The sequence below is a fragment of the Lipophrys pholis genome, assembly GCF_963383615.2.
Source record: "Lipophrys pholis genome assembly, chromosome: 8".
Lineage (NCBI taxonomy): Eukaryota > Metazoa > Chordata > Actinopteri > Blenniiformes > Blenniidae > Lipophrys > Lipophrys pholis.
This window is the reverse complement of record NC_137630.1, coordinates 21,388,398-21,412,939: the sequence shown is the minus strand read 5'-3', so window position 1 is coordinate 21,412,939 and position 24,542 is coordinate 21,388,398. Positions and strand designations below refer to the sequence as shown.

The 24,542-nt window shown below is 41.6% G+C and overlaps 1 protein-coding gene and 1 long non-coding RNA gene across 3 annotated transcripts; one reads left to right on the top strand and one right to left on the bottom strand.

Annotated features, from left to right (window-relative positions):
• Positions 1-2,686: 2,686 nt before the first annotated feature.
• On the bottom strand, positions 2,687-6,106 carry LOC308113079. The gene is made up of 3 exons (XR_013935528.1): positions 6,043-6,106; positions 4,721-5,554; positions 2,687-3,781 (listed from the first exon to the last, which is right to left on the bottom strand). It is a non-coding gene; the product is annotated as an uncharacterized lncRNA (long non-coding RNA).
• Positions 6,107-6,192: 86 nt separating this feature from the next.
• On the top strand, positions 6,193-24,229 carry slc6a6b (solute carrier family 6 member 6b). 2 transcript variants are annotated; one of them, XM_080469297.1, is made up of 14 exons: positions 6,193-6,335; positions 10,346-10,575; positions 10,692-10,826; positions 13,567-13,801; positions 14,319-14,451; positions 14,982-15,116; positions 15,806-15,909; positions 16,064-16,188; positions 17,555-17,667; positions 18,779-18,916; positions 19,329-19,431; positions 20,937-21,037; positions 21,129-21,299; positions 22,478-24,229. In XM_080469297.1, exons 2-14 carry the CDS (start codon positions 10,347-10,349, stop codon positions 22,631-22,633), a joined length of 1,878 nt encoding a protein of 625 aa, XP_080325423.1. In that variant the 5' UTR covers positions 6,193-6,335; position 10,346; the 3' UTR covers positions 22,634-24,229. The 2 variants fall into 2 exon arrangements, with proteins under 2 accessions (XP_080325423.1, XP_080325422.1); XM_080469296.1 differs by lacking the exon at positions 6,193-6,335 and adding an exon at positions 8,238-8,467.
• The last annotated feature ends 313 nt before the right edge of the window (positions 24,230-24,542 follow it).

Here is a 24,542-nt window from a genome sequence, read left to right as displayed (position 1 = left end):
CTGTACAGGGCCCTAAAGCTACTAACACTTTAGTATAATAGGCACAGTAAAGGCTCATGGTGCAATACAACACAAGTCATAATGACCGTCAGAATCACAATGAGCTTCGATTTAAGCCTAAGATGAGCTTTCTATCTTGAAAATTACTCTTGCTGTGGCCAAACTTCTTTTCTGTACCTCAAATAGGAGAAATTAAAATCTTCAATCACAACCCTTCGAAATGGGATTAAGCACATGTCTTGCATGTCTTGCATATTACTTGTGACAATAACTAATCCCAACCTACCTAACTTATTTGGTTGAAACTAATAAACAACTGGTCACCAGCACCAACAACAACAATAAATACTATCAGTAAAAAAACAAAAACATCCAGAGTTATTTAGATTCTTTGCCATTTTCAATACATCTAATTCAACACTTTTCTGTTGTATGACAATTACATTCAGTTGCATGGCATTTACACCGTATGTATTCTTTGCATGATCCATTACATATCGCAAGAGATGTTATTCTATTTCTTTTGTTTTCAAATTTCATCTCATGCCAATTGGTTTGCAGTGGAAAACATATCTATGGCAAAAAATAACCAATAGATGCCACCGTGAAACTTTACCTGTTGATTTTTTACATAATATGAACAATTATTTGTGAATAAAGTTTCTTTAAAATCTTAATTTATTTATTTTGATATACGAGGAAAGCATTACCACATTAAAAAGTCAAAGATTTTGGAACAATGGATTTTGGATATCACTTTTCGTCTATCCAGACACCAGAAATATGTCTAAAAACCAGCCATCTAACTGACGGCTGAATGACTGACCAACTCCCTAAGCTACTGACAGCCAACCAACCAACAGAGAGAGAGAGAGAGAGAGAGAGAGAGAGAGAGAGAGATTGAAGAAGGAGAGATGGGGGGTTGTAAGCCCATACTTAACCAGAGTGACCTGAAAGGCGTCGTCTCAGTCACGTCTTCTTATAGGCCACTTTTATTTCTTTATCTTTTAACAGGCATGAAAAATATGGCTGCATATCTCTCTTACGTGTGGCTGAAAGATAAAACATGTTTTTCTCTTTCTGATGTTTTTTTCCAATCCTGGTTTGGCTCCAGAGACGTCCTGAGTTTATTTTTCATTACACAGACTTAATGCTCAGGCCAGAGTAGGGTAGCCAGCCCCAGCCAGCCATTATGTAAGAAATGGCAAAGACTGTACACTAAACTGAACGACAGGCTCTCGCCAAGAAGATCTCTTGATAGGATTGTCTTGAAATGAGGCAGTAAGAGCAGCCCGTCTCTTTCGCCCATGTTTTTTCTGCTGTGTCATGCAAATACCCAGCAAACGATGCCTATAAAGTTTCAGAAAGAGGGATTGCAAGCTTATCAGCTAGGAATTCTGTTTATCTCCCTGGTCTGCGTGAAGGCTGTGTTTGGAAGTGTGACAGTCAGATGCTTACACTTAACATAGCCACGGTAATATGGGATTAAGCCTTACATGCTCCCTTGAAGTATTAGCAGCCAGGGGACAGACGAGCAAGCGAGCAGTGGTCGTATTAGCTTTGTCCAAGCTTGCAGGCTCTCTGAGAAAACAGAGTAAATATATCTGCAAATCTGTACATGGCAAAAAAAACCTGTGAATTCCGTTTCATTTTCAGTGGCTGTATCTGGTGCATGCAGGTCAGATGGTTGACCCTTCTACCCCACCCCCACCCTCCTTATTCATTTATTCGTCGTGTTTGCGTAAAGCATAATATAATGTTGCACCGGAGGTGAGTCACAAGGTTGCCTGTCGAGAACACAGCCAGCTCTGCAGAGAGATACAAACAGCGTCTGCATGTGAGACAGGATTACACTGTCACCATGTGACTGTTCTGCCCTTAGACAGACCTCTAACAAAAGACAGGCTAAATCTATCCAGGACAACAACCTCTGGCCCTGGGCCCTTCCAATGTAAACAGGCAGCCAGATTTCTACCAACTGGATGCACCAAAGTTGCTTCTGAGGTGAATTTAGGAGGCACACTCATACAATCCAACGTGTTTCTGTGTCTTAAGTAATCTGTGCCTATATAATAATACAATTGTCCAGTTTTGCTTGGGGTCATAATGGAGGTTTTCATCACGCTATGTGTTGATTGTTGAGGTGGTAGCTTACAGTGGTGATAAGCTGAACCAGGATATGATGAAAAGATTTTCGAATATTTGATCCTTCTCGTTAATGATGTTAATGAGCAGGCTCAAGATTTGAACACGACTCCACGAAAAGATAAACAGCTCTGCACGACGGTGAACTATAGCCTCAAAAATGTCCTTATCTACATGTAAAATATCCCTGATTATTAGTTTACTGGTTTGAGTTCCCGTGCCGATGTTTAAACACTAAATCCCAACTGCTCAGGGTTACGTCAGGAAGGGCATCCAGTGTTGAAAAAAAGAACGTGTGGACGTTATCCGGCCCGGAGGTGTCAGGAAATATTACTGACAGCGTCACATCTGATCCGAAAAGTGCAATAATTTGTCAAACTGATCAGATTAGAAAACAAGACATTGTTAGCGGATAAAGTGACTTTATCCAACCTATTATGTTTATTGTGAGCTGGAGCAAATGTGACTTTATGAAGGACAAAAGATAGGCAGTCAGTCCATCACAGGGCAAATAAAGAGGGACAGACACATTGTACCGTTTTGACTTTTTACTATATTGCACCAGTTGCAACTTGATAAACCTTCTCCGTGGTGTGAGGTCAACTGCTTTAGATTCAGGATTGGTTTTTGTCACAGTTACAAACACTGAGCTCCCAAACTTGCTTCTCCCCCCACCGGTCTCTTTCCTGTTTCCACACCATTTCGCCCTCCGGCATCAGAAGGCGTTTGTGTCCTGCTGACAGAGCTTTTCTTCTCTGCAGGACGAAACTGCACCCGGGAGTGGGCTGCTTTGAAACAAACTTTGCTTTGAAAGATTGACATGAAATGTGACTCCTGAGACTAATGGGGAAACATGCAAGGACAGCAGAAGCCATCTAGGAAGAAGCAGCATTAAAAAAAATATATACATTATAATATTTTTATGTCATTAATTTCTTCACAATGATGGGAACTCTATGAGAAAGAAAAACAGTTTTGACATTAGAAACTCAGTATGAGTCAGCGCGGTTTTGCTTCCTCTTTTGGAAACAAACTGTCTCATTGGTAACAGTTCATGCTGATTTTTCAGGGTGCGACTGACAATGAAAAACAAACAAACATCAGAGGGATCAATCGGACACTTAAAAGCAATAATAGTTATACAATATAGACAAAGTGTCATAATAGTAATACAAACTGATGCAATAAATGACAATGTGTGACACACAAACACATGGCTTGGTTATAAAACAGCTACTTCTGTTGTAATAGAATTTAGGACGACACACCGGAGTAGTGGTAAACATTGTCACCTCACAGCAAAAGTGACCGGGTTCAAATCTCCTTGTACCTTGTGTGGATTTTCTCTGTAAACTCCAGCTTCTTCCCAGCGCAGTTGGGGTCCTTTGTGACACCAAAGCCATGCTTGTTGGGTTTTCTGATGACTTTAACTTGGTTGGTGGTGTGAAGGTGTGTGTGTGTGTGTGTGTATGTGTGTGTGTGTGTGTGTGTGTGTGTGTGTGTGTGTGTGTGTGTGTGTGTGTGTGTGAGTGTGTGTGTGTGTGTGTGATCGTCTCTCGATTTGTGATTACAATCATGATCACCCGTCTTTCACCCGATGTCTGCGTGGATGAGCTCCAGCTCCTGTGACCCCGGTCTGGAAGAAGCAATAATTAAAGAGAAGAATTAATGAATGGGTACAATTTGAAATAAAATATTAAATCGATAGATATTTCATATTCAGATAAGATATGCGAAAATATTGCTTTATTTAAAGTGCATTGATATATTTTTGATTCTTATATGTGTGTATGACCACCAACTATCCTGCTGGATGCGAACATGTTATCATGGGACGTTTACCATCTTAGTTCAACATGTCAGCATGATGACTATATTAACGAGCATCAAAAGAAATGTTTGACGATGGATTGGTGGAGAAGTGTTGATGAGATCGTCAAAAGATTCATCATGATGAACATTTGTTCCAGAATTGATACTGCAGGGTAAAAACAAGTACTACCTTTGATGAAAATGGGATTTCTACAGGGTTACTAGCTCCACGGCATAGTATTAATGGCACAATGCCATGGCTTACTGAGATACCTCAGTGGAACAGAGCCGTCGTTAATGTCATTAGGGAGAGCCATGCTTTCCCAGCCATCACATGTTGAAATGTCTGCATGTGAATCGGCTTGTTCGTCTCGCAGAGAACATGAACATGTGCACCAAATTTTAAGTGCAATTAAAACATCGAATATAAAAAAAGATATATCTCCAGGTGGTGCCAGAGATAAGAGCATGTGTATATCATCCTCTGGGGACCACGCACATCAGAACTGCGCCATCGAATTTCAACAAATTAAACTCATAATTCACCATCACCTCATATTTCAGGGGTTTAAATGTAAGTACAAATACATTTCTATAAATATGGAGAATTTATGTACTTGAGCGTTCATGTGTATTTTTTCAAGTCAAATATTGAATACACATGGTGTATTCTGTTGAGTAGCCGTTCACAGTGTGTATAATTTGAATTCTTAGGCAAATCTTTTAATCTGCATTGTTAGAGCCAATGAGTCATTTATTTTACCAACTGAGTTTCATGAAGAATAGAAGCTGATCCCAGCTGACAGTGAGTGAAGGCAGCATTCAACCTGGAGGTACAGCCTGGGAGAACAACCTAGAATAGAATAGAATAGAATAGAATAGAAATACTTTATTCATCCCAGGAGGAAATTCTTAGTAGCGTTGATCCACACCAAAAGAATGTACACAATAAATAGTTAAACTACAGTTAAACTATCAATATAACTGCATATTCATTAAACAATTAATATTAATTATCAACATGTACAGGGCTAAACAGTCACTAGTATAGCAATTTGGATCAAATTAACAGAAAACACAACAAACATTATTATAGGGTCTAATGGCCACAGGAATCAAGACTCTCCGGCGGCGCTCTGTTGTGCACTTTGGTGAGATCAGTCTGTTGCTGAAGGAGCTGCTGTTGTTGACCAGGACATCATGGAGGGGCGAGAGTCAGGATGGACCTCAGATTGGACCGGCTCCTCCTCTCAGAGACCACCGGGACTGACTCCATCACTGGGCTTTCTAATGAGTGTGTTGAGCCTGTTGGTGTTGTCCACCCTCAGCCTGCTGCCCCAGCACGCAACAGCATCGACGACAGATTCACAGAACGCCTTCAGCATAATGCGGCAGATGTTGGAGAACCTCAAAAAGTAGAGACGCTTTGACCCTTCATGTAGATAGTTTGTGGTCAATGTACACCCTCAGATAATTGCACTGCTCCACAATGTCCACCCTGCCCCTCTGGATGGAAACGAGGGACATGGACACCCTGTTCCTCCTCAGGGCCAAGACCGGTTCCTTGGTCTTTGTCACACTGAGCTGCAGGATAGTTCTGCTCACGCCCAGTGACAAAGGTCACCAGGCATTCACGAAGCAAACACAGAGGGACAGACACACACAAATTCACATTTGTAAATAGTTAATTAACTTCTAATGTATTATTTGGGAATGTGGAAGGAAACCAGAGAAAGCGCACACATGCACAGGGAGAACATGGAAACTCTGTACTCAAGCCTAGACTCACAGTGTATTTTCCTCACTATGGGTACCAAGCATATATGTTTGTTTAGCATTGTTTGTTTGTTTTAATGAATGTATAGCTTGTCTAAAAATGTCCATTGAGTTGATTCTCTTTGTAGTGCAGGTACATTGAATCCAGTGACTGGCAATGCAATCTAACATGTTTGAATAGTATCTGATATTTTTGAGTCGTTTTAGATTTGAGTGTAAAAATCTGCTCTATTTAAAGTATTATGCATTTGAAAGGGTCCATTCCACGTGCTCCCTTGCTCAGACCCCAAATGCATTTTTCCTTCTTACCATTGCGGAGGGAAATGTTGCTGCAGAAGTCCTTATCTTGTGTGTTTCGTGCTTGGACTGCCCTGAAATGTGCCCGTGGGGGAGGGGGGGTTGGGGTGGGGGTGGGGGTGGGGGTGGAGGCAGGGAACTGTCGCTTTAAGAAATTGTTGCATGGAGAAGCTGGTGATTTTCCACTCAAACTGATATGAAAGGCGCACCAGAGGCTCATGCAAACAATGGTCCCACGTAAAGGGAATAAACTGTAGTAGAGCACCGCTTTGACCGTAACACCCCCAGGGACAGCACGAGGACAGGTAACCACGGATCTTATAATTAATCACACAATAAATGAGCTTGTGTTTTAATACAAAAAAAAAAAGAAAAAAAAAAGGTGGGATGCAAATATTGTCGAGCTGTGTTGTGAAGCTTTTTCTTCTTCTTTTAAATGGTGTGTTAAAAGACATGCTGGTTGTTTCCTCACTGATATCAACATTTATTTCATTGTTCTTTTGGCATGATGCTGTGTCCTTTCCCCCACGATGCTGTTAAAGAGAATCCCGCTGTGTTTGAAAGCCCGTCCTGGACTTTTCTCCACTGGTTTTAATGTTAAAGGGGCAGATGAGTCTGGATCTGAGTGTTTTATAAGAGAAGGTCTTTCTTGGAGGTTGCTGTGATGCGTTCAGGTACGCCCGGACTTTACGATGTCATGTGATATGTGTGCGTGTCGTAGGTGCAGCTTCATTCTGAATGACTGAGAGTCTTATAGGACCCTGCGCAAGTAGGTCTGATGAACTAAGGTGTTTACTAGCTTATATCTTATGCTTACAGACACATACTTAACCTACTTGTTCTGTCATCGCCTGGTCCAGTGTATGATTGACTGACACGTGCCCTTTAATAACCCCAATCCGCCCTCTCAACAGATAAAACCTCAGGGGTCGTTGCACCTCATTTAGCTGCAGGTAATAACAAGAAAAAGGAGGAAAAAATAAAGCTCTACAACTGGGGAGGTGCTTCGGGCTCTGAGAATGACTTCCCCCACAGGAAAATAACACATTTGTCCTGACACTGACAGGAAACAGTTTTGTGAATTAGTGTGAAATTGGATCACTTGCATAAAAAATAATTAGAAACATTTTCTAGCTGATCTAATATAGAAATCATGTGCTGTAATATAATTAACAACCAGAATTTCTATTACACCTTAATTCCTCGAACTGTTTCCCCACAAAAATACTTGAGAGAGATGCTACAAGCAGGAGAAAAATACATTGTTATAAAGGTGAAAGGTTAAATTTTGCACATTTGTGTGACCTTTTCGGATCATGCAAAAATAAGCAAAGTCTTTGTTTGCATCTTATCCAACATTTGCATGCGTCTACCCATCAAAATACAAATCCTGCTCTGCTGTGTGTTGTTCAAAAGATTACACAATGGCGTTTGTCAAAGGTCACATAACCAAAATAGTATGCAGAGCATGCTTCTGATTGACCAAAATACGATGGACTATGTGACTGTGCAATACTAAGAGGTGTCAAAGGTGAGAGTGTGTGTGTGTGTGTGTGTGCGCTACTACGTGCAGTGTTTAAACGACAGTTTGTCATCAGCTTTTTCGTTACCCTCCACCCTACCCCGTCTAACAGTGCAAATACAGCAGAGGACTCTTGTGAGTTTTTAATTAACTGTTGTGTTACAGCCTTTGTCCAGTTACAGTGAGCTCTCTGAGCAGCCAGCAGCCTCCGAGCAGGACATGGACAAGGCGAGGAGACACATTACCCTATATGGCATTGTTATGAGCTGATACTGTTGCAGTTTACATTTCCCAGATAACAAACTGGTTGTCATGAGCAGTACAGCAATTCAAGAGTTCCACTTACAAAAAGCGATCGCAGCGTACTCTTAAATAGAAATAGTTTTCAAGATGCTTGGAAGTGTGGTGGCGATGCGATGCTGTGAGAAAAGTGTCAATATGAAATGTCTGGATACTGTTTGACTGTGTAACAACATCACGCCAAACCCACAAATAGGGAATTCAATCCACGTTTCAACAGCATATATTTTAGGGCAAACTTCCAATAAAGAACTAGCTCAGCCTTTTTCTTCGGAAATGGTCCTCCGTGCCTTCAGCATGAATAAGAAGCATGAGTGTGTGCATTGTCTCACACACTCACATGCACCCCCCTCCCACTTGGCCGTGTGTATGTTTGTGGGCAGGCAGTAGTGGTAAGTGGAAATTTACAGTCTTCCATGTTGGTACCTGAGTTGTGTGTCACAGCGAGGCTGCGTCCAATCTCCACTTTGGATTTAATTGTCTTTAGCCAAGGGGCGGGCCATGCTGTCAGCTCCACTTCTTCTTACCCGTGTCGGCATAAAGGCATTCAGTACAGAGGAATGGTGACAGCTGAGAGAGAGGGACACTATACATAGCCGCAGCCATGAAGGAAATGTAAGTTTTCTCATTTGCTTTCCCGGAAAAGGAGACTTTGGTTTTTTTTCATGTTCTTGTCTGTTTATTTGTGTTTTTTGTTTATACAGGAGTTTAAAAAATAGTCAAATAAGATGTTTTTTTTTTTAAAGATTTATTTATATGTTAATGTGACAGAACTGAAGATGACCTTTTTATAGTTTTAGATTTACATAGGAAAAAGGAAAATAACGTCTCATGTTTTCCGTTTTAGTTTATACAGTAAAGGAGTTCCTTTGTGAAGAATGTCTGGGTTTAATCTTTTTTTAATTCTTCTCTGTGGGCCGGAGAGCTTTTTGACCCCCGTGCAAGGCAGGTGAGAACAGACGCAGGGCAGAACGGAGGCAAGAGAGTGGGGAAAGGGATAAAAGAGAGAGGAAACAGGATGAGAGACGGCAGTGGGCAAGACCTGATCCAGTTATGTAAGGAGGTTTGAGAATGGAAAGCGGTTCAAGTTGACTTGTCATGCATAACAGGAAGACAGAAATCCTAGAAAATGATGGGTCGCAGTGTGCGTGCAGTGCTAACGAAGTGAGAAGACACAGAGTTCCCTGCAGGAACGCGAGAGTTATCAGGAGTCCTCTTTTAGTTAACGTTTTCGTTCCTGAGAGCTTCTCATCGTTTTTATGCTCTGAGTCAGAAGCTTTCACTTACAGTCAACGTGACTTTGGTTCTTCGTGCAACCATTTACAATTGTTTCACTTCACATCATTGACGAAAGGACACATTGTACAAAAGAAAAAAAAAGAAGAAAAAAAATCCAAAGTTACGAGGAAGTACTTTATCTTGTTCTTCTCCATTTTAAACCAAACCTGAAAAAAGAGGAAGTCTTTCTCACTTGCATTAGAACTAATCCAATATATTATAATTAACTTTCCTCCTCCTTTTTCTTTACGTCATGCCTCAAAACGAATCTTTTGTGGGTCGCAATCGGTTATTTCTGTCCCGTTTTAGTTTTCTGCCCTTTGCCTCATGCAGAGAAATGGGATATCTCAGTCAGTAATAACAAATCCTGTCTTTCTTGGAAAGGCGCTTTACATTGTAAACACTCAAGCAAACTTAAGCTGTTGGGGCTTCCTGAGAAGAGCCGGCGCTTCGGAAAACCAGAAGCATATCGCCCTCTCTAAATTTGGATCATGTCGTGCTGACTGGGTGCTGATACAGTGGCACAAGAGGGAGCTAAAGGGGGGGCAAAGAAAGGTTCTCTAGGATCAGGTGAGGTCTCTAAAGACTTATATCGTTCTTCACCATCCCTTCCTTTTCCTTTCGTGACAATGTGCCTCCCTCTGAGCAGAAGATCCACTCAGAAGAAAGCTTAAAAAAAAAAAAGGGCTGTGTTCTACTTCCTCTTTTTAATTGTACAGGTTTGGAATGTGACACCAGATGACCACTATTTTTCAGTTTTCCTGCGGATACTGAGGTTGGATTATTTACGCAGATTAAGAAAACTCTTTGGGTGTTTTTCAGGGTGGAGGAGCTCCATTAACTTCTGTTTTGCACCCTGGAGCACCGATGTATGTTATTGCCTCATAAATGTGGTGAAATTGGGCCGGACTTCATTGCAGGATACGATTGCAAGATAACCACGCTATTGTTTTCACTTTCAAAATCACTTGTTCAAGTCGAAACGGCTCACCAAATACCTCCCCAGTGTGAATGACCTCCATGCATCAGTTGCTCAGATTAGTGAGATTACCGAGTGTTGTTCTGTATATCATGTGCGCACACAGCAAACTGTAACAGAATCAGGAGCCGGCTTTATCTCCCTAATGCTCCTTCTCTATCTCGCGAGCGTCATCCATATCGCTGTTGTCTGGCCCTCCATTTTAATGCGTCGTCCTGTCTTTTTCGCATCCGCAGCATGGCACAAAAAGAGAAGCTCCAATGCCTGAAGGACTTTCATAAGGACACCCTGAAACCTTCACCTGGGAAGAGCCCAGGCACACGGCCCGAGGACGAGGCCGAAGGCAAGGCTCCTCAGAGGGAGAAGTGGGCCAGCAAGCTCGACTTTGTCCTGTCCGTTGCGGGAGGCTTTGTCGGATTAGGAAATGTCTGGAGATTCCCTTATCTTTGCTATAAAAATGGTGGCGGTAAGTAGAAGTCCCTTCAATCTTTACCATGTTACGCCTCAAACATGACGGCTGGAGGAAAGATCATTCCCAATCTGAACCGAGGCTTGTGTGCTTTGTTTTTTTTTTTCCCCCAGGGGCGTTTCTCATCCCTTACACTATCTTCCTGTTCGGGGGTGGCCTGCCTGTGTTTTTCCTGGAAGTGGCACTGGGCCAGTACACGTCTGAAGGAGGGATCACCTGCTGGGGCAAACTGTGCCCCATCTTCACTGGTCAGTCCAAACACAGACCTCTTCTCCAACAGAAACACAAACAGGAGCTCTACATCACAGCATTAAACATATCTGACAGGGTCATTTAATATTCAACACGGTGAAAAAGCCCCATTTGTCAGAGTAGGATTTTTGCCCCAGTATTTTTTTATTTGCACATTAAGTTCTCTTTTCCAATATCCCATTGTAAACATATCTCCCTCCTTGACCCACCTTGTGTTGTGTTATCCACATCAGACAACCGCTTAGGGTGAATATTCACACATGTGCCGAGAGTGGCATAGATCACAGCGAGGCTGAGGCTTTGAGCGTGTCCAAATTCTATTCACACCAGTCAAAGAAAATTATAACACGATACCAGATATTGGAAGGGGCTTTTTTTTTAATTCATTGAAAATTGGTCTGTTTGCTTTCACTGTAATGCTTAAGCAATGACAGCAGGGGGTCCACTGGTTGTTGGGAGGTAACTCGTCAGCCCTCCAAGAAAAACATCTGTTTACTTTTATGTGAATCCTGACCTACAGGATACACATGAAAGTAGACAGAAAAATACAGAGTTATTCTTAATGGTATCTTCACCAGTAAACGTGGAAATATCAGACATCTAAGAATGGAAAATAACTAAATTTATTTATTTTACCCACTGGGATGGAGGAGTTTTTGAGATGACTCATCAATGCAGCATTTGTGCATCTACATAATCTAAAATATTACTGTAATTTGTATTAAGCCTACCTTATTTTTGTTGAAATGAAAATAGCTAAACTTCCTTAACCAAGTCTACATAGTTTTCTGGCTGCAAGCAAACGACAGTAGTTCTAAATATGTAGCTGTGAAGTGCAGAAATAGTATCGACCTTCCAAGCATCATCACGCCTGCATGTCAGATAATATGTGTGATGACAACGTTGTTTGTCATTTTTCATGCAGATGCCTTCGTGGCAAATATTGTTGACTCTTTCTTCTTGTCATGTGAATACTCCCAATTTAAAAATGGGACTTTCCCAACTCGTAACTTCCTGAGTCCTCAGATTCATGTTGACGTCGCAGATTTGGTGCATGTGTGAATGAATGACTTATGTAGTTGCCATAGAAACGGACTATAGAATAAAAACATTGCGTTGCCTGGCATATAAAGGTGTCAAATGGCAACCGGCGTTCACACACACGCACAATGTGTTTTGTTTGAGTTTATGAGAGATTATATATACTGTTTGTCTTGTGTGACAGTGTTGCCACACTCGCATTCCCTCACAAGTTTCTTTTCCCCACAAGCCTCTGAGATTCCAAAGACACACTTGGCCTTCTCACTGCTCTTGCATGTGAAACTTTACATTGGCTTGACAGCTGTAGACAAGTCGAAGCACCACACCCTTGGCAGCTGTTGTGGCGGCCTTACTCATGTTCAAATTAGAGCGGGGGGGGGGCGTCACATGAAAAGGTAGGAAACTGCATGGCAACCAATCCCGAGCAGCTGCAGATCCTGCTCGCCGTTCGAAGAACGCTGATGTTGCTGTCTGTCCATCTGCTGCGGCGTCTGGCCCAGCGGAGAGAAAGTCCACAACTTACCGGTCACATATGGCACCATTGTCTCCCCGCACCTTCACACCTCCTTTTTGTGACTGGGTAATTCCATAACTTAATGCACACTTCAGCAGCTCCTGGTAGTGTTTGCATGTACACAGCTGTCACCGCATTGACTGGTCTATCACTTTGCAATCGGAATGTGGGAATGAGGAGGTGGGGGCAATAGAGATGATGACTTTTAAAAATATCCCCAAGCAGTGGAAGAGTACCAGGGATTTCTGAGTCCAGGTTCGTGGCAAAGTCATCTAAAAATAGCTTAACAACACTAAGGACATTATAACAGTAGATAGGCGAGTCAAGCTTAGGACATTTCCTCCCATTTTCAAGCCAGCTTACTTTTAAGGTTTAAAGAAAGGCGTCATGTTTACGTCTGATCCCATCTCGGTCTCACCCAGTGATAGGGTGTGGTCAGAAATGTACTTCAGTACATATGTAGGTGCCACCCAACTTAAATAAAACTGCAAGAAAATTCAGCTTAAGCAGCTGTTAAAGTGGAAATAATCATTCTTTCCCATGGATCACAATTTTTTATTTTTGTGGCTGCTTGTAGTAATAAACCCAGAGTCATTATTCATCTCTGTAGTCTAAAGAGATCTGCCGAGCTTTTCAAGTCATTGTTTGAATTTCCTGCTTTTGTTCACCTACAATGTGCTTTTCAGAGGTGTTTCTGGCCACCAAAGACGGCATCAAACAGCCGAGAGGTCGAGTAATCAAGCTGCCAGCTGGCTAACAATGTGGATTATTTAGTAGGCTTCTACATTTCTGTTGGACACCACTAATGGAGCCAGACGGACATTGAATACTGGAAATATAGTCGTCAAGGGGCCAAAGGCGGCTGCTTTTGTGTCTGCAGATTTAAAAGAGGCGACTGGTAGTTAGTTTGCCATATGAACGGAGTGTTCATGGTGAGCATTCCCAGGAAGGCTGCCTCTTACTCTCTGATGGCTTTCAGCATTGCCTCATGGAAAATGTCACAGACTACAAGAAAGTGTTTTTTTGTTGTTGTTCTCTCGCGCCCAAAAAATACAGCGTGTTCAGTTTGTGAATGCCATTGTGTCACCTGAGCTCCGAAATCACCTCCGACATTAAAGGAAACCGTGCTGATATTTTTGACCTGATCCTGAAGTCTGCCCCCTCTCTGGTTTTGTCTGCAGGTATCGGTTATGCTTCTATTGTGATCGTATCCTTGTTGAACATCTACTACATCGTGATCTTGGCCTGGGGACTCTACTACCTGTTTCAGTGCTTTCAGCCAGAGCTCCCCTGGGCAAAATGCAAGCAGCCGTGGAACACCGAGCACTGTATAGAGGACACAGTCCGCAAGAACAAGACCCTCTGGCTGGCAGCCAACGTTACCAACTTTACCTCCCCCGTCACAGAGTTCTGGGAGTGAGTATCTGCTGGCAGCATGCCCAAATTCTTCTTTCTGACTATGCCAGAGTATCCTCTTTGTCAATTGCGTAAATGTGTTTGAACAAGCACAATTCTTATAAAAGGTAAAGTTTATGTTTTTTTCCAGTCCCAGTTCTCCAACTCTGTATTATAGACTTTTATTTGTTCTGCACTTTCAATGTCAACATTGCAGTTCAAAGTTTAAATCTGGTTATGAAACTCATCTAAAACCCAGAAAAATCTTTTATTCTTATGCTCATTTGAATGGTAGGATCTGTGAATCTGATCAAATTAAATGGTAACAGAGCGAGAAGTTTTCAAAGTATTCACACTTTAATAAACAGCTGCAGAATAGTGGCGAAAGACCCAATCATGATTGTTTATGATGTATTTAATTGTGCTTTTAATGGACATCCTGTCGATGTGCTCACATGACTCACATTATTTACTATAAGCTCCTTTTCCAGCACCATAAACTGTTGTTAACCTGTCACGTGCACTTGTTTCTTCACAGACGCAACGTCCTGAGCATCTCCTCTGGAATTGAGGACATCGGGCCCCTGAAGTGGGACTTAGCCCTCTGTCTCCTGGCAGTATGGGTTATCTGCTTCTTCTGTATCTGGAAGGGAGTCAAGTCCACCGGGAAAGTGAGTGCAGAGGCGTAGACACTTCCTGTCCTTATTGTGCTGCCTGGTCTTTCACGTTTTATCCACATAGCCCATAAATACGGTCGAGTTTAAGACACAAGTCACCACTTTATCATTGAAGTCTATTGGCTGTAAACATTTTACTGCCACAGCTTTGTTTCTGTTAGCAGAACAGAGTTGATACAGAAAAAAGAACCACATTTTCATTTGATGTTTCTATTTATTTGTTAAGCTTATAATGGCAACAAATCGGCCTTAAAAGTGTTTAATCTTTAACCAGAAGAGGACATGATGTGACGAGTGTTTATCTGGTCTAATGTGCAGTCAACATATTCTCTAGACTTTTCTGTGAAAAGATTTTAACGCAGAGAAAAATAATCACATTGTACACACAGTGCCTCTTTTGTTCTACATTTAGATAAATGTGACTCAGATATGAGAATCTGAATAGAACACACTGTTTATCCCTGCATTTCTAACCAGTCACATGTTTGTTGATCCATGTGTTTTTACCCTGTTTTCCTCTGCAGGTGGTGTACATAACAGCCACTTTTCCATTTGTGATGCTAATTGTACTGCTGGTGCGTGGCGTGACCCTGCCCGGAGCGGCTCAAGGAATCAAATTTTACCTTTACCCAAATGTGACCCGCTTACAAGACCCGGAGGTACGATCCCATAGCACGTCCTATCCCTGCCTGCATCACCTCTCGTCATCACTCGTGTGATTTACTTTTCAATGGCACAACCACATCACCTCTTACAACTCTGAATTTTAAATGAAATGACAGGAAGTAGCTCAGGGGAGTATGATGACTCCTCGCACTGTTGTTACAGAGTCCTGAAGATGGTTTGAACCGACTGATGAATAACTTTTGTAGCACATTTAGATACAACAGGATTTGACCATTCAAAGAGCTTCACAAAAATATAAAAGCACAGGCATATCAGTAAATGCAAGCAATAGAAATGTAAAATAAATCATTTGAAGTTATGGACAGACTACAACAGTATGTTGAGTAACTTTCTGGTAGGAATGACGCGCTCCGCTTTAGGTTCAATCTCGGGCATTGGGTACATTTAGGACATTTTTATTCTGTTAAATGTTATTCTGGCTCAGTTGACAGTTGGGTTTTTTTTTTTTTAGAAGCGTTAACATCTATAAAATGTAGTCACAAGTAATACATTGGACCCAAAATGTAGATGCTAATTTAGCCCAGTTATATTTAAAGTCTGGCAATTTCTTTTTACAGCTCTTGACATTAAAATCTATACAGGTGAAATCCATTTGTTAGCTATATGACATATTCCAATACAAACTTTCCCCCCCCAATCTGATAATTGGTTCGCTCCTTAGGTGTGGATCGATGCAGGGACCCAGATCTTCTTCTCCTACGCCATCTGTCTGGGAGCCATGACGTCGCTGGGGAGCTACAACAAATACAAGTACAACTGCTACAGGTGAGTGGTGTTTCTGGCGGGGGGGAGGACAGCAGGACTGTAGTAGTGACAGCAACTCGTGTCAGAGACGGTTGCGTAAAAAAAAGAAAAGAAAATGGGAACTTCGGTTCCACTTGTGTTCATTAACAACCTCCATGACATATGTGTGACATAGGGACTGTTTGCTGCTGGGAGGCCTCAACAGCGGTACCAGTTTTGTGTCTGGCTTCGCAATATTTTCCGTCCTGGGCTTCATGGCACAAGAACAAGGGGTGGACATTGCCGATGTGGCAGAGTCAGGTACGAGGGTCCAAGGTGATGGCGGCAGTGATGGTGGGCGCTGCTGTCAAAAAAAAAGAAAGATTAAAAAAAAAAAAAAATTCAAAAAAAGGCAATTGGCATATTTGACACAAACGCTGTAGTATCGGCAATTGCACACTCCTTGAGTAAAAGCAGAAGGGCTGAATTGTTCAGTGTGATACATGTTCCACGATTTCTGAGGACAGGTCACATCGCATTGGTCAAGTGCTGTTTGCTTTCAGCTGCATAATGAACTGGAGATAACTGGAGTTCCTGCACTGAGCCATCATCATTACTACAGGTGTTCAATGGCACCAGATGTCCACATGTCCCACAATCAACCGCTTCATTTCCTTTAGTAGCTCTCCCCGTGTTCCTGACAGAGGCACGTTGCTCAGCGGATTGGCACCGTACTGTTTGTACATTACTGTATGTGCACTGGCACCCTGAGGAGATATTTGTGACCAGTTCGGTTAACCACATGCGGATCCCCCGAGGCGGACGCCACCGGTCCTGGTTCTCTCTTCTTTTGTCTTTGTGGACTTTAAAATGACATGTCTTTTTTTTTTTTTTTTTTAGCATGCTCGCTGTGTTCACTTCAAATTAAACTGTTGCTATGCTGAATTTCATCACATGAGCTCAAACTAGTCTAATGATTAACGGAGTAAAGCTGTAACGGCAAGTTCGATTGTACATGCCTATGAAAATGGAATCAAACTGATTTAAATGAAAGCCTATTATTTCAGTTTGTAGAAGCTGTTGAGCTGCTGGATTGATTTCTGACTGTCTGATGCTTTTATGAGATCCTGTTGAAGTGGTTCATGGCTCTGTATAAAATCTCCAAAACTATGTGCTGTTTAGATTACACTCTGCTGTGTTGTAGGTGGATAGTGTGAACCCCAAAGTGCAGGAGACAATCTACATAGAAACGTTATGTGCAGAATGAACAATTCAAGATAATGTGAAATAAGCTATCTATGCATTAGAGATGGTATAGACAGATCCCATAAATGTTATGTGTTGCTGAATTTATTTTGTGAACTTAAAGAACATTCTGCATTTTTTTGTATGACGTGCAGTTGTGGTTTGTCCTGTAAGTAAACATACAGGAGACCTATTGCATGAAAAAGCCCTCTAAAGAGGACTTTTATTTTCCTACGACTGATCAAAACTTATGGCCACTGAAGAAAACACTATTTATCCTGGTTCTCCTCTGCTGGCCACACTGGAGTTTATTTCCTGCTCAGTCTTTCTAGCTCAGCCTTTCCCATCCCATTTCAGTGTGACGTCCAAAAGTGAAGTTTGCTAGAAATATTAAATCTATCTTCTGTCCCCTCTCCCCGTCCCCTCTCTGTTCTCCTTCCAGGTCCCGGCTTGGCCTTCATCGCCTACCCTAAAGCGGTGTCCATGATGCCGATGCCAACCCTGTGGGCCATCCTCTTCTTCATCATGCTGCTGCTCCTGGGGCTCGACAGCCAGGTGGGTGTGTCGTCACGGTGGTCTCCAGCTACTTGCAGCGTCCATTACCTTAGACACGCCCCTCAGAGGTCCCTTGAGTTTGTTGGCTTCTGCCAGCCTTAACGTGTAAAACACATTGAGTGTCCCTCTGATCCATAGCTGCCATCTCCAAGATATCAGATAACTGGCAGACAAGAAAAGCGATCTGCTCCCACAAAAGGCATTTTACTACTGCCCTTGGCTGCAGTGTGTGAGGATTATAGCTCCTTTAACTGCCCTCCGGTGCCAAAACTTAAGATGGTGGGTCGTTTTCCAGCATTAAGTTAGTAAAAGTCATTATGATGGCATGCATGCAACCCATACAGCTTTGATATGAGGCAGAGCTTTGATTAAGATGAGATAATCCAAGTAGACAAAACACAAGTGTCCACCAAGGGATTCTCCGGCTGGATCACATTTCCTGCCTCCAAGTGTAATTCTACTCCTGTGCTAACTCAGTCGTGCACATGGCCGGCTACTCTTCTCAGCCAAGTGCGAGATCAGTCCGATGCTCTAAATTTGAGTGCATGTAAATTCTCATGCGAGTGGAGCTATTTCCATGAGAGAAATGGTGCCTGTGTGGGAGCCTTTATTTTTTTTCCGACCGTAAATCTCCTGCAGATCGTTGGTCCTGAATGCTTTATATTGTCAATGTCGCTCACACATACATGCCACTGTTATGTAAGGGGTTTTTGTTTGCCATTGCTCAACAAAGAAGCATGTTCTTGGGACATGAAGACACTGTAATTTGCTGAATAGAAGCAGTTTCATATGATTTTGCGGTGACATTTTGTGGTATGAAGGGGGGAAAAAAAAAAGAGGGAGACGGGAGGGAGGGAGCTACAGACATGGGGTGAGGGACAGTAATTCACTGTTGTTTTGTTTCTGTTGTGTCTTGGTAGCAACAAGCCAGTGTTGCAGAGAGAAGCCTTGTTTAAATTCTCATTACAGCCCAACAAAGACGGCTCTTATTCTCTAATCACTGGTTTGTAGAAGCAGAACAAGAGCTGCTTGCTTGCACTCAGAGGACAAAAAAAAGAAAAAACACCAATGTCTCTTTCTGAGAACTTAATAGTTGTTTTTGTCCTCACAGTTTGTTGAAGTGGAAGGACAGATCACCTCTATTGTGGATCTGTACCCAGAAGTTCTCAGGAAAGGTTACCGGCGAGAGATCTTCATCGCCGTGATGTGTTTCATGAGCTATCTCCTGGGACTCGCCATGGTGACCCACGTAAGTCCCACAGTTACTCCATCAAACATCTGCTGCTCGTCGTGTTTCGAAAAGGGAAGAGAGACTCTGTACGTTTGGCTCAACGGCGGAGATAACGCCACACCTTTTCCCACACGTCTGTCCACTGCTGTATTGTTGCAACCAAATATGGCCTCCCAAAACGATCAGCGCTCGCATTTTGCGCGTGTGATTGGACGGTTTGGAATGCCATTTTCCATTAAGCAGTGAGCCGTGACGTCTTAGCACCTGTTGAACTTTGCCTTTCTTGGTCGGATGCCAGCATTCTTGTGTCCTGCGCTCAGAATCCCCCTCCCACCATGCGCTAATCCCTTCTTCTATCTCTGCCGCTTTCCTTCCCGCCACACACATCAAAGGGATAATTAATGAAGCTTTATGTCTCTTCATTTTCCAGGGTGGCATGTATGTGTTTCAACTCTTCGACTACTATGCAGCCAGTGGTGTGTGCCTTTTGTGGGTTGCATTCTTCGAATGCATCGCTGTAGCCTGGGTTTATGGTAAGTGGCAAGGATTCGTGTGTGTGTGTGTGTGTGTGCTGGCTTTCTGTGGTTGTGTATCACTTTTCAAAGTAATGATCCAGAAGAATTGGGTGTAAAGGCCCAAGTCATCTCAGTGGTTGCGCACAAAGGTGCCCTTGTGGTGTTTTTTGAACACCTCGGTAATAAATAAGTTTAACTGCAGGGGTGTGTTAAGGTTGCGGGGAGGTGACGATGGAGTTAGTCACCACTCGGTTGTGATTGGCCAACCAGAGGTGACTCCCACCGGATTTTATTCCCCCCCATTGTTAAAGAATAAAACCAGGTTTTAAAAAAAAAAAAAAAAAATCCCTTAAAGCGACTTTATATCGTCTCTGTGGATGCCAATATGTTTAAATCACACAGACCTTCTTCACACTGTAATTTTCTTACTGGACAATAAAGATCCTGTTTCTTGAATCGGTGATTTCAAGCCTGACGGTTGGAACATCTCAAGGAGCCAAAAACTAACTGTACTGTAGTTGGAAGCCCTGAATCCATAAAGTGATTTCTCTTTTGTCTGAAATCTCATTTATGTTTAAATGACTTGATACTAACCTACTGAGCCATCATTATGGGAGTTTCAGGTTTGGTCTGCTAGAAGCATTTAAGTTATGTGTTCAGATTTTAGAATGAAAGACTACAGAGAAGCTGCAAATCCTTACAACCTAAAGCCAGATGCCCAATAATGTTCAGCCATTTTGCTTGAAAATAAAAATGAAAAGCATGTTTTGACTTTTTCTTCCTGATGCTTTTCTCAGTTTTGCATAATTGTAGATTCAGTTTTTGATCTTGTTTCCAGTTGTCATGGACATTTTAGCCATTCCTTCGTCATACACATTAGCTTACAATGCAACAGGTCTTCTGAGCGCTTCAAAAAGGGACTTGGAATACTGATATTAAACCCAATGATTTATAGGAAAGTTATGTCCTAATCTTTGCGTTTAAATCATATTTACAGTATTACTACGTCTTATTGAACTTCGGTACAGATGTGGCCCTTTTAAGACTGTTTTTGTTTTGTTTTTTTAACGTGCAGTGCATTCCTCACGATAGTGAGGAATGCCATGATAAAATGTTGAGGATTTTATTTGTACATTTTTGGATTGCTGTTCATATACAGGTATTTTAAATAAGTAAAAATAGAGTTCATAGTAGTGTAAAGATAACTTGTACAAAGTTTCACAGTCACAAACGTGTGGCTCTGCACACTTCATGTGGATGCAATCAATACTTGGCCCATAAATACCACTGATGACCTACTAAAATAGTGACGGGAGACAAAACAAGACTGTTTATTCTATATATATGTGTATCTAAGTAGTACATGGCCCACTGGAAGTGAAAGCTGTGGTTTATGTGTAACAACACAGATATGGCCCCATAAACCTGCTGATTTGTACTGGTATAAAGGTTATGTCGGGCAAGGTCCACTTTACAGGATCATTTCCTCTCCTTTCATCTTCACTTCTCCTTGTGTTTTGTAGGAGTTGATAATTTCTACGATGCAGTCGAGGATATGATTGGGTACAGACCAAACCCCTGGATGAAGTGGAGCTGGACGATAATCACTCCTGTCCTCTGCATGGTGAGCGCTCGGCGCTTTACCTGTAGTCACATGCAAACTGTTGACGTCTCCCAGCTCATGTGAGCCCATCTAACATGTGGTTGTTTCACAGGGTTGCTTCATCTTCTCCCTCGTGAAGTACAAGCCGTTGACCTACAACAAGGTGTACAAGTACCCCGACTGGGCCATCGGCCTGGGCTGGGGTTTGGCCCTTTGCTCCATGATTTGCATCCCGATGGTGATGGTCATAAAGATTCTACAGTCCGAGGGACCTCTGATCGAGGTGAGTTGGCATGAGGATTTCTTTACAAAGCACACATTTCCTTGAAGAAAGTCCCTCAAGCTTTCATGATTTGGTTTGGCATGAAAAAAGCTGACGATACCGGAAAGCATCTGAATAAGAAAATGTTTTCATTTTACATATGACAACATTTATAGTTGAAACTGAAACTTGAGACCCAAAAACTCCAAGTTTAAACCAAAATCTTGTTTAAACTCATAATCATCTGAAGCACAATCGTCTTTCCAGCTGAGCAGCTAAAGGAGTTCAACTTTATGTTTTTGGTCAGGTAACAAGATTTTAAGTTGGAGACTTGCATTAGATTTTCTCTGCTCTTGAGAAGAGTTGAAACAACATTTTCCAGTATTTTTCCGTCATCAATTGCAAGTTGAATTTATTCTTTCTCTTTGTGTCCATCTGAAAAATCTAATTCAAAATGATTAATACTGCAAATATAAGCTTGGATGTTTTCTTGTACATTGTGATAGTTGAAGGCTCTAATAGAAAACAAAATTAAAATTCTCAAGGAATTAGTCATTTATGACATAAATGTACATTATTTGCAATCAAAAACGACAAATTAAATGACCTATCTGTGGAAGGAAGGTGGTCTTTTGTCTTCTGCTCCTGTGGTGTGCCAATTGAAGGGTTGCTGTAGCTTTATGATACATGAGTAAAGCTAATCTTCTCACAAGGCATATTTCTCGACCACCTATGAGCTTTGGGGAGACTTCTATCTAAGGGCTTGCATTTAGCTCACATATGGCACTTTCATTTTATATTGTGCAGTTCTATTCTGCACAACGGCAGCACAAGATGAACATACTGCTTGCAGAATGTGAAAGCTCAGCCAGTCCAACATCAGATCTGTGCGAGGAAGAGGCTGAGACGGGAGACTGTAGAGAACTGTATGTGACCAGGAGACGAGAGGGTTGGCAAACACCTACGAAGTCCATGTCCTCTTTGTGGTTTTAAAAAAAACAACAGCTGCTTTAACTCCACACAGTCCATCATAGAAACAATATTTAGTCTTCTTCTAATCAGGGAGTTCTTTATATTGTGAGCGGTACCACAAGAGATACTCTCGCTGCGTCAACATGGTTTGTATCACGCTGATGTTGAGAGTTGCTCCAGTTTCCTGTTTATAATGAACCTCATGTCTGCCCCTCCTTCCCCTCCAGAGGATCAAAGCGGTGGCCGCCCCGGCGAAGTCGGGCGTGAGCTCTCGGCCCAAAGAGTACAACGTGAAGGGCAGCGAGCTGACGCAGCCCCTGGACCCCAACGGGAACAATGGCTTGATGAAGCCCACCCACACCATTGTAGAAACGACGATGTGAGCGCTCTCTGTGAGAGGAATACGATTGATGTGCTTTCTGTGTTATCATCCTATTTGCTAACTTTGATAATGGTAGGTTTACATTGTCCAGTATATTCTCGTTAGATACTCTGGTTTGATTTCTATGAAGAGAGTTATATATTACTGTTGTAATTTTTCTTCTCTTGTAATTTTTTTTTTTTTTTTTTTTTTACTATATTGATATTTTCGATGTTACAAATGTTGCTGTAGTTGGCACTGATTTTGTTTAGGCAGTATTTTGAGATAGAAAATGTTCAATGTTTACTACCTTTCTTTTGATTCCGGGGAAATGAGGTATTTGCCTTTTTTTTTTTTTTTTTAATTAATGTAATCGAAGAAAAGAGTAAATTCTCACTTCTCATAAATTCAGTAAACTAAGTAATTAACCGTGGAAAAAGGTAGAAAATGTCTAAACACCCTCACGTGATTGTGGCAGTCGTGTTGCCCCTGCTATCTTTATAATAATCTCTTGTTGTTTTTCATCCCACAATGAAAATGAATGTACCTCCGCGAGCGGCGGAAGCGAGCTACCCGCATCTGAGAGCGTTTAGAGCCATTACACGTGGCAATATGCAGTGTATAGAGTTAACCTTTTTGCTTTACAACCTTTTTGAGTTACGAGTTGAACAAGGCCTTGGCCAAATACTGTGAGAAATGCATTCATGCGACCGTGGACGACAGCTGAGACACAATACTGAGAACCAGCTAAGAGAAATGTGAGGAGTAAAGGGAAATGGCATTTTTAGAGTATTTGTACACTGCCTGTGTGACTTCTATAGTCAGTCCCAGTGCATTTATCAAAACCTCTCTTTGCACTTTATATGTTGTTTCAACTGTATCGTAGTATTTGTTTTTATTGCTTCTGCAAAGCATTGCAGATACAATTGCAACACAATATCGGAAGGAAATATTTTTAGCTTCTAACTTTTTGATATGGTAAACTTTGGTATACAGTGTCTAGTCTCTTTGCTAAGACAATGACAAATTAGACTGCAATTCTGATGTCAAATATTCTGATTTGTAATGATTAATAGAATCTGTGAGATCATTTAAAAAGCAAAAAAATCTAGTTTTTCTAAACGTGACAGCTCTTAGAAAGTTGCAAAACCTGCTCCGCAAAACTACCACTGGATTCTAGTTTCTAATGTTGGGTTACATTTGTATTGTAGAATTTGAATTGTTTGTAATTCACATATGCCTTTTTGTAACAATTTTATACTGTACATCATCTGAACACCACCACTGACTCATTATTTTATTGAAATCTCACCATTGTTGTTTTCTAATCAGCTGTTGTGAGCCCAGATGACATTTTTCAGTGTGCAATAATGTAACCAGGCATCATTCAAAACGCGCGGCGATGGTAACAAAACGACTCGCATGGAGTTCAAAACAAAATCTGAAGGATTTCCCTGAAGCATGTGCTGGAGTCTCCTCTGTACTGTGCGGATTTCTCCACAAAAACCGACATGGAAAATAAAAATGTACCAAAGTATTTTTGTCTCACAGTTTTCCCCCTTTGAGATGCACGTTGCATCAATTCGTTATAGAATAAATAAACAAACTTTTCTCTGAATTTGTGTTGCTGTCTTTTTTTTCACGATCAGTGATGGATGAGCATGATACACTACATTTGTTATATATATTAATTAAACCTCAATGTGAAAACAAACTACTGCTTCTCATGAAACCGTTAGAGATGCTATGTGGTTGAAGCTTTGTCATTTAAAATACCATTTTAATACTTTAACCAGCATGGATACAGGATATATTTTATTATTGGGGACTGCACACGAAAGGCCAGGACCCTATTGTTTTTGTAATGCTTTAAATGTTTTCATTATTTTTGGAAAAATTGCTCCCAAGTGGCTTGTGCATGTTGTGAGGAG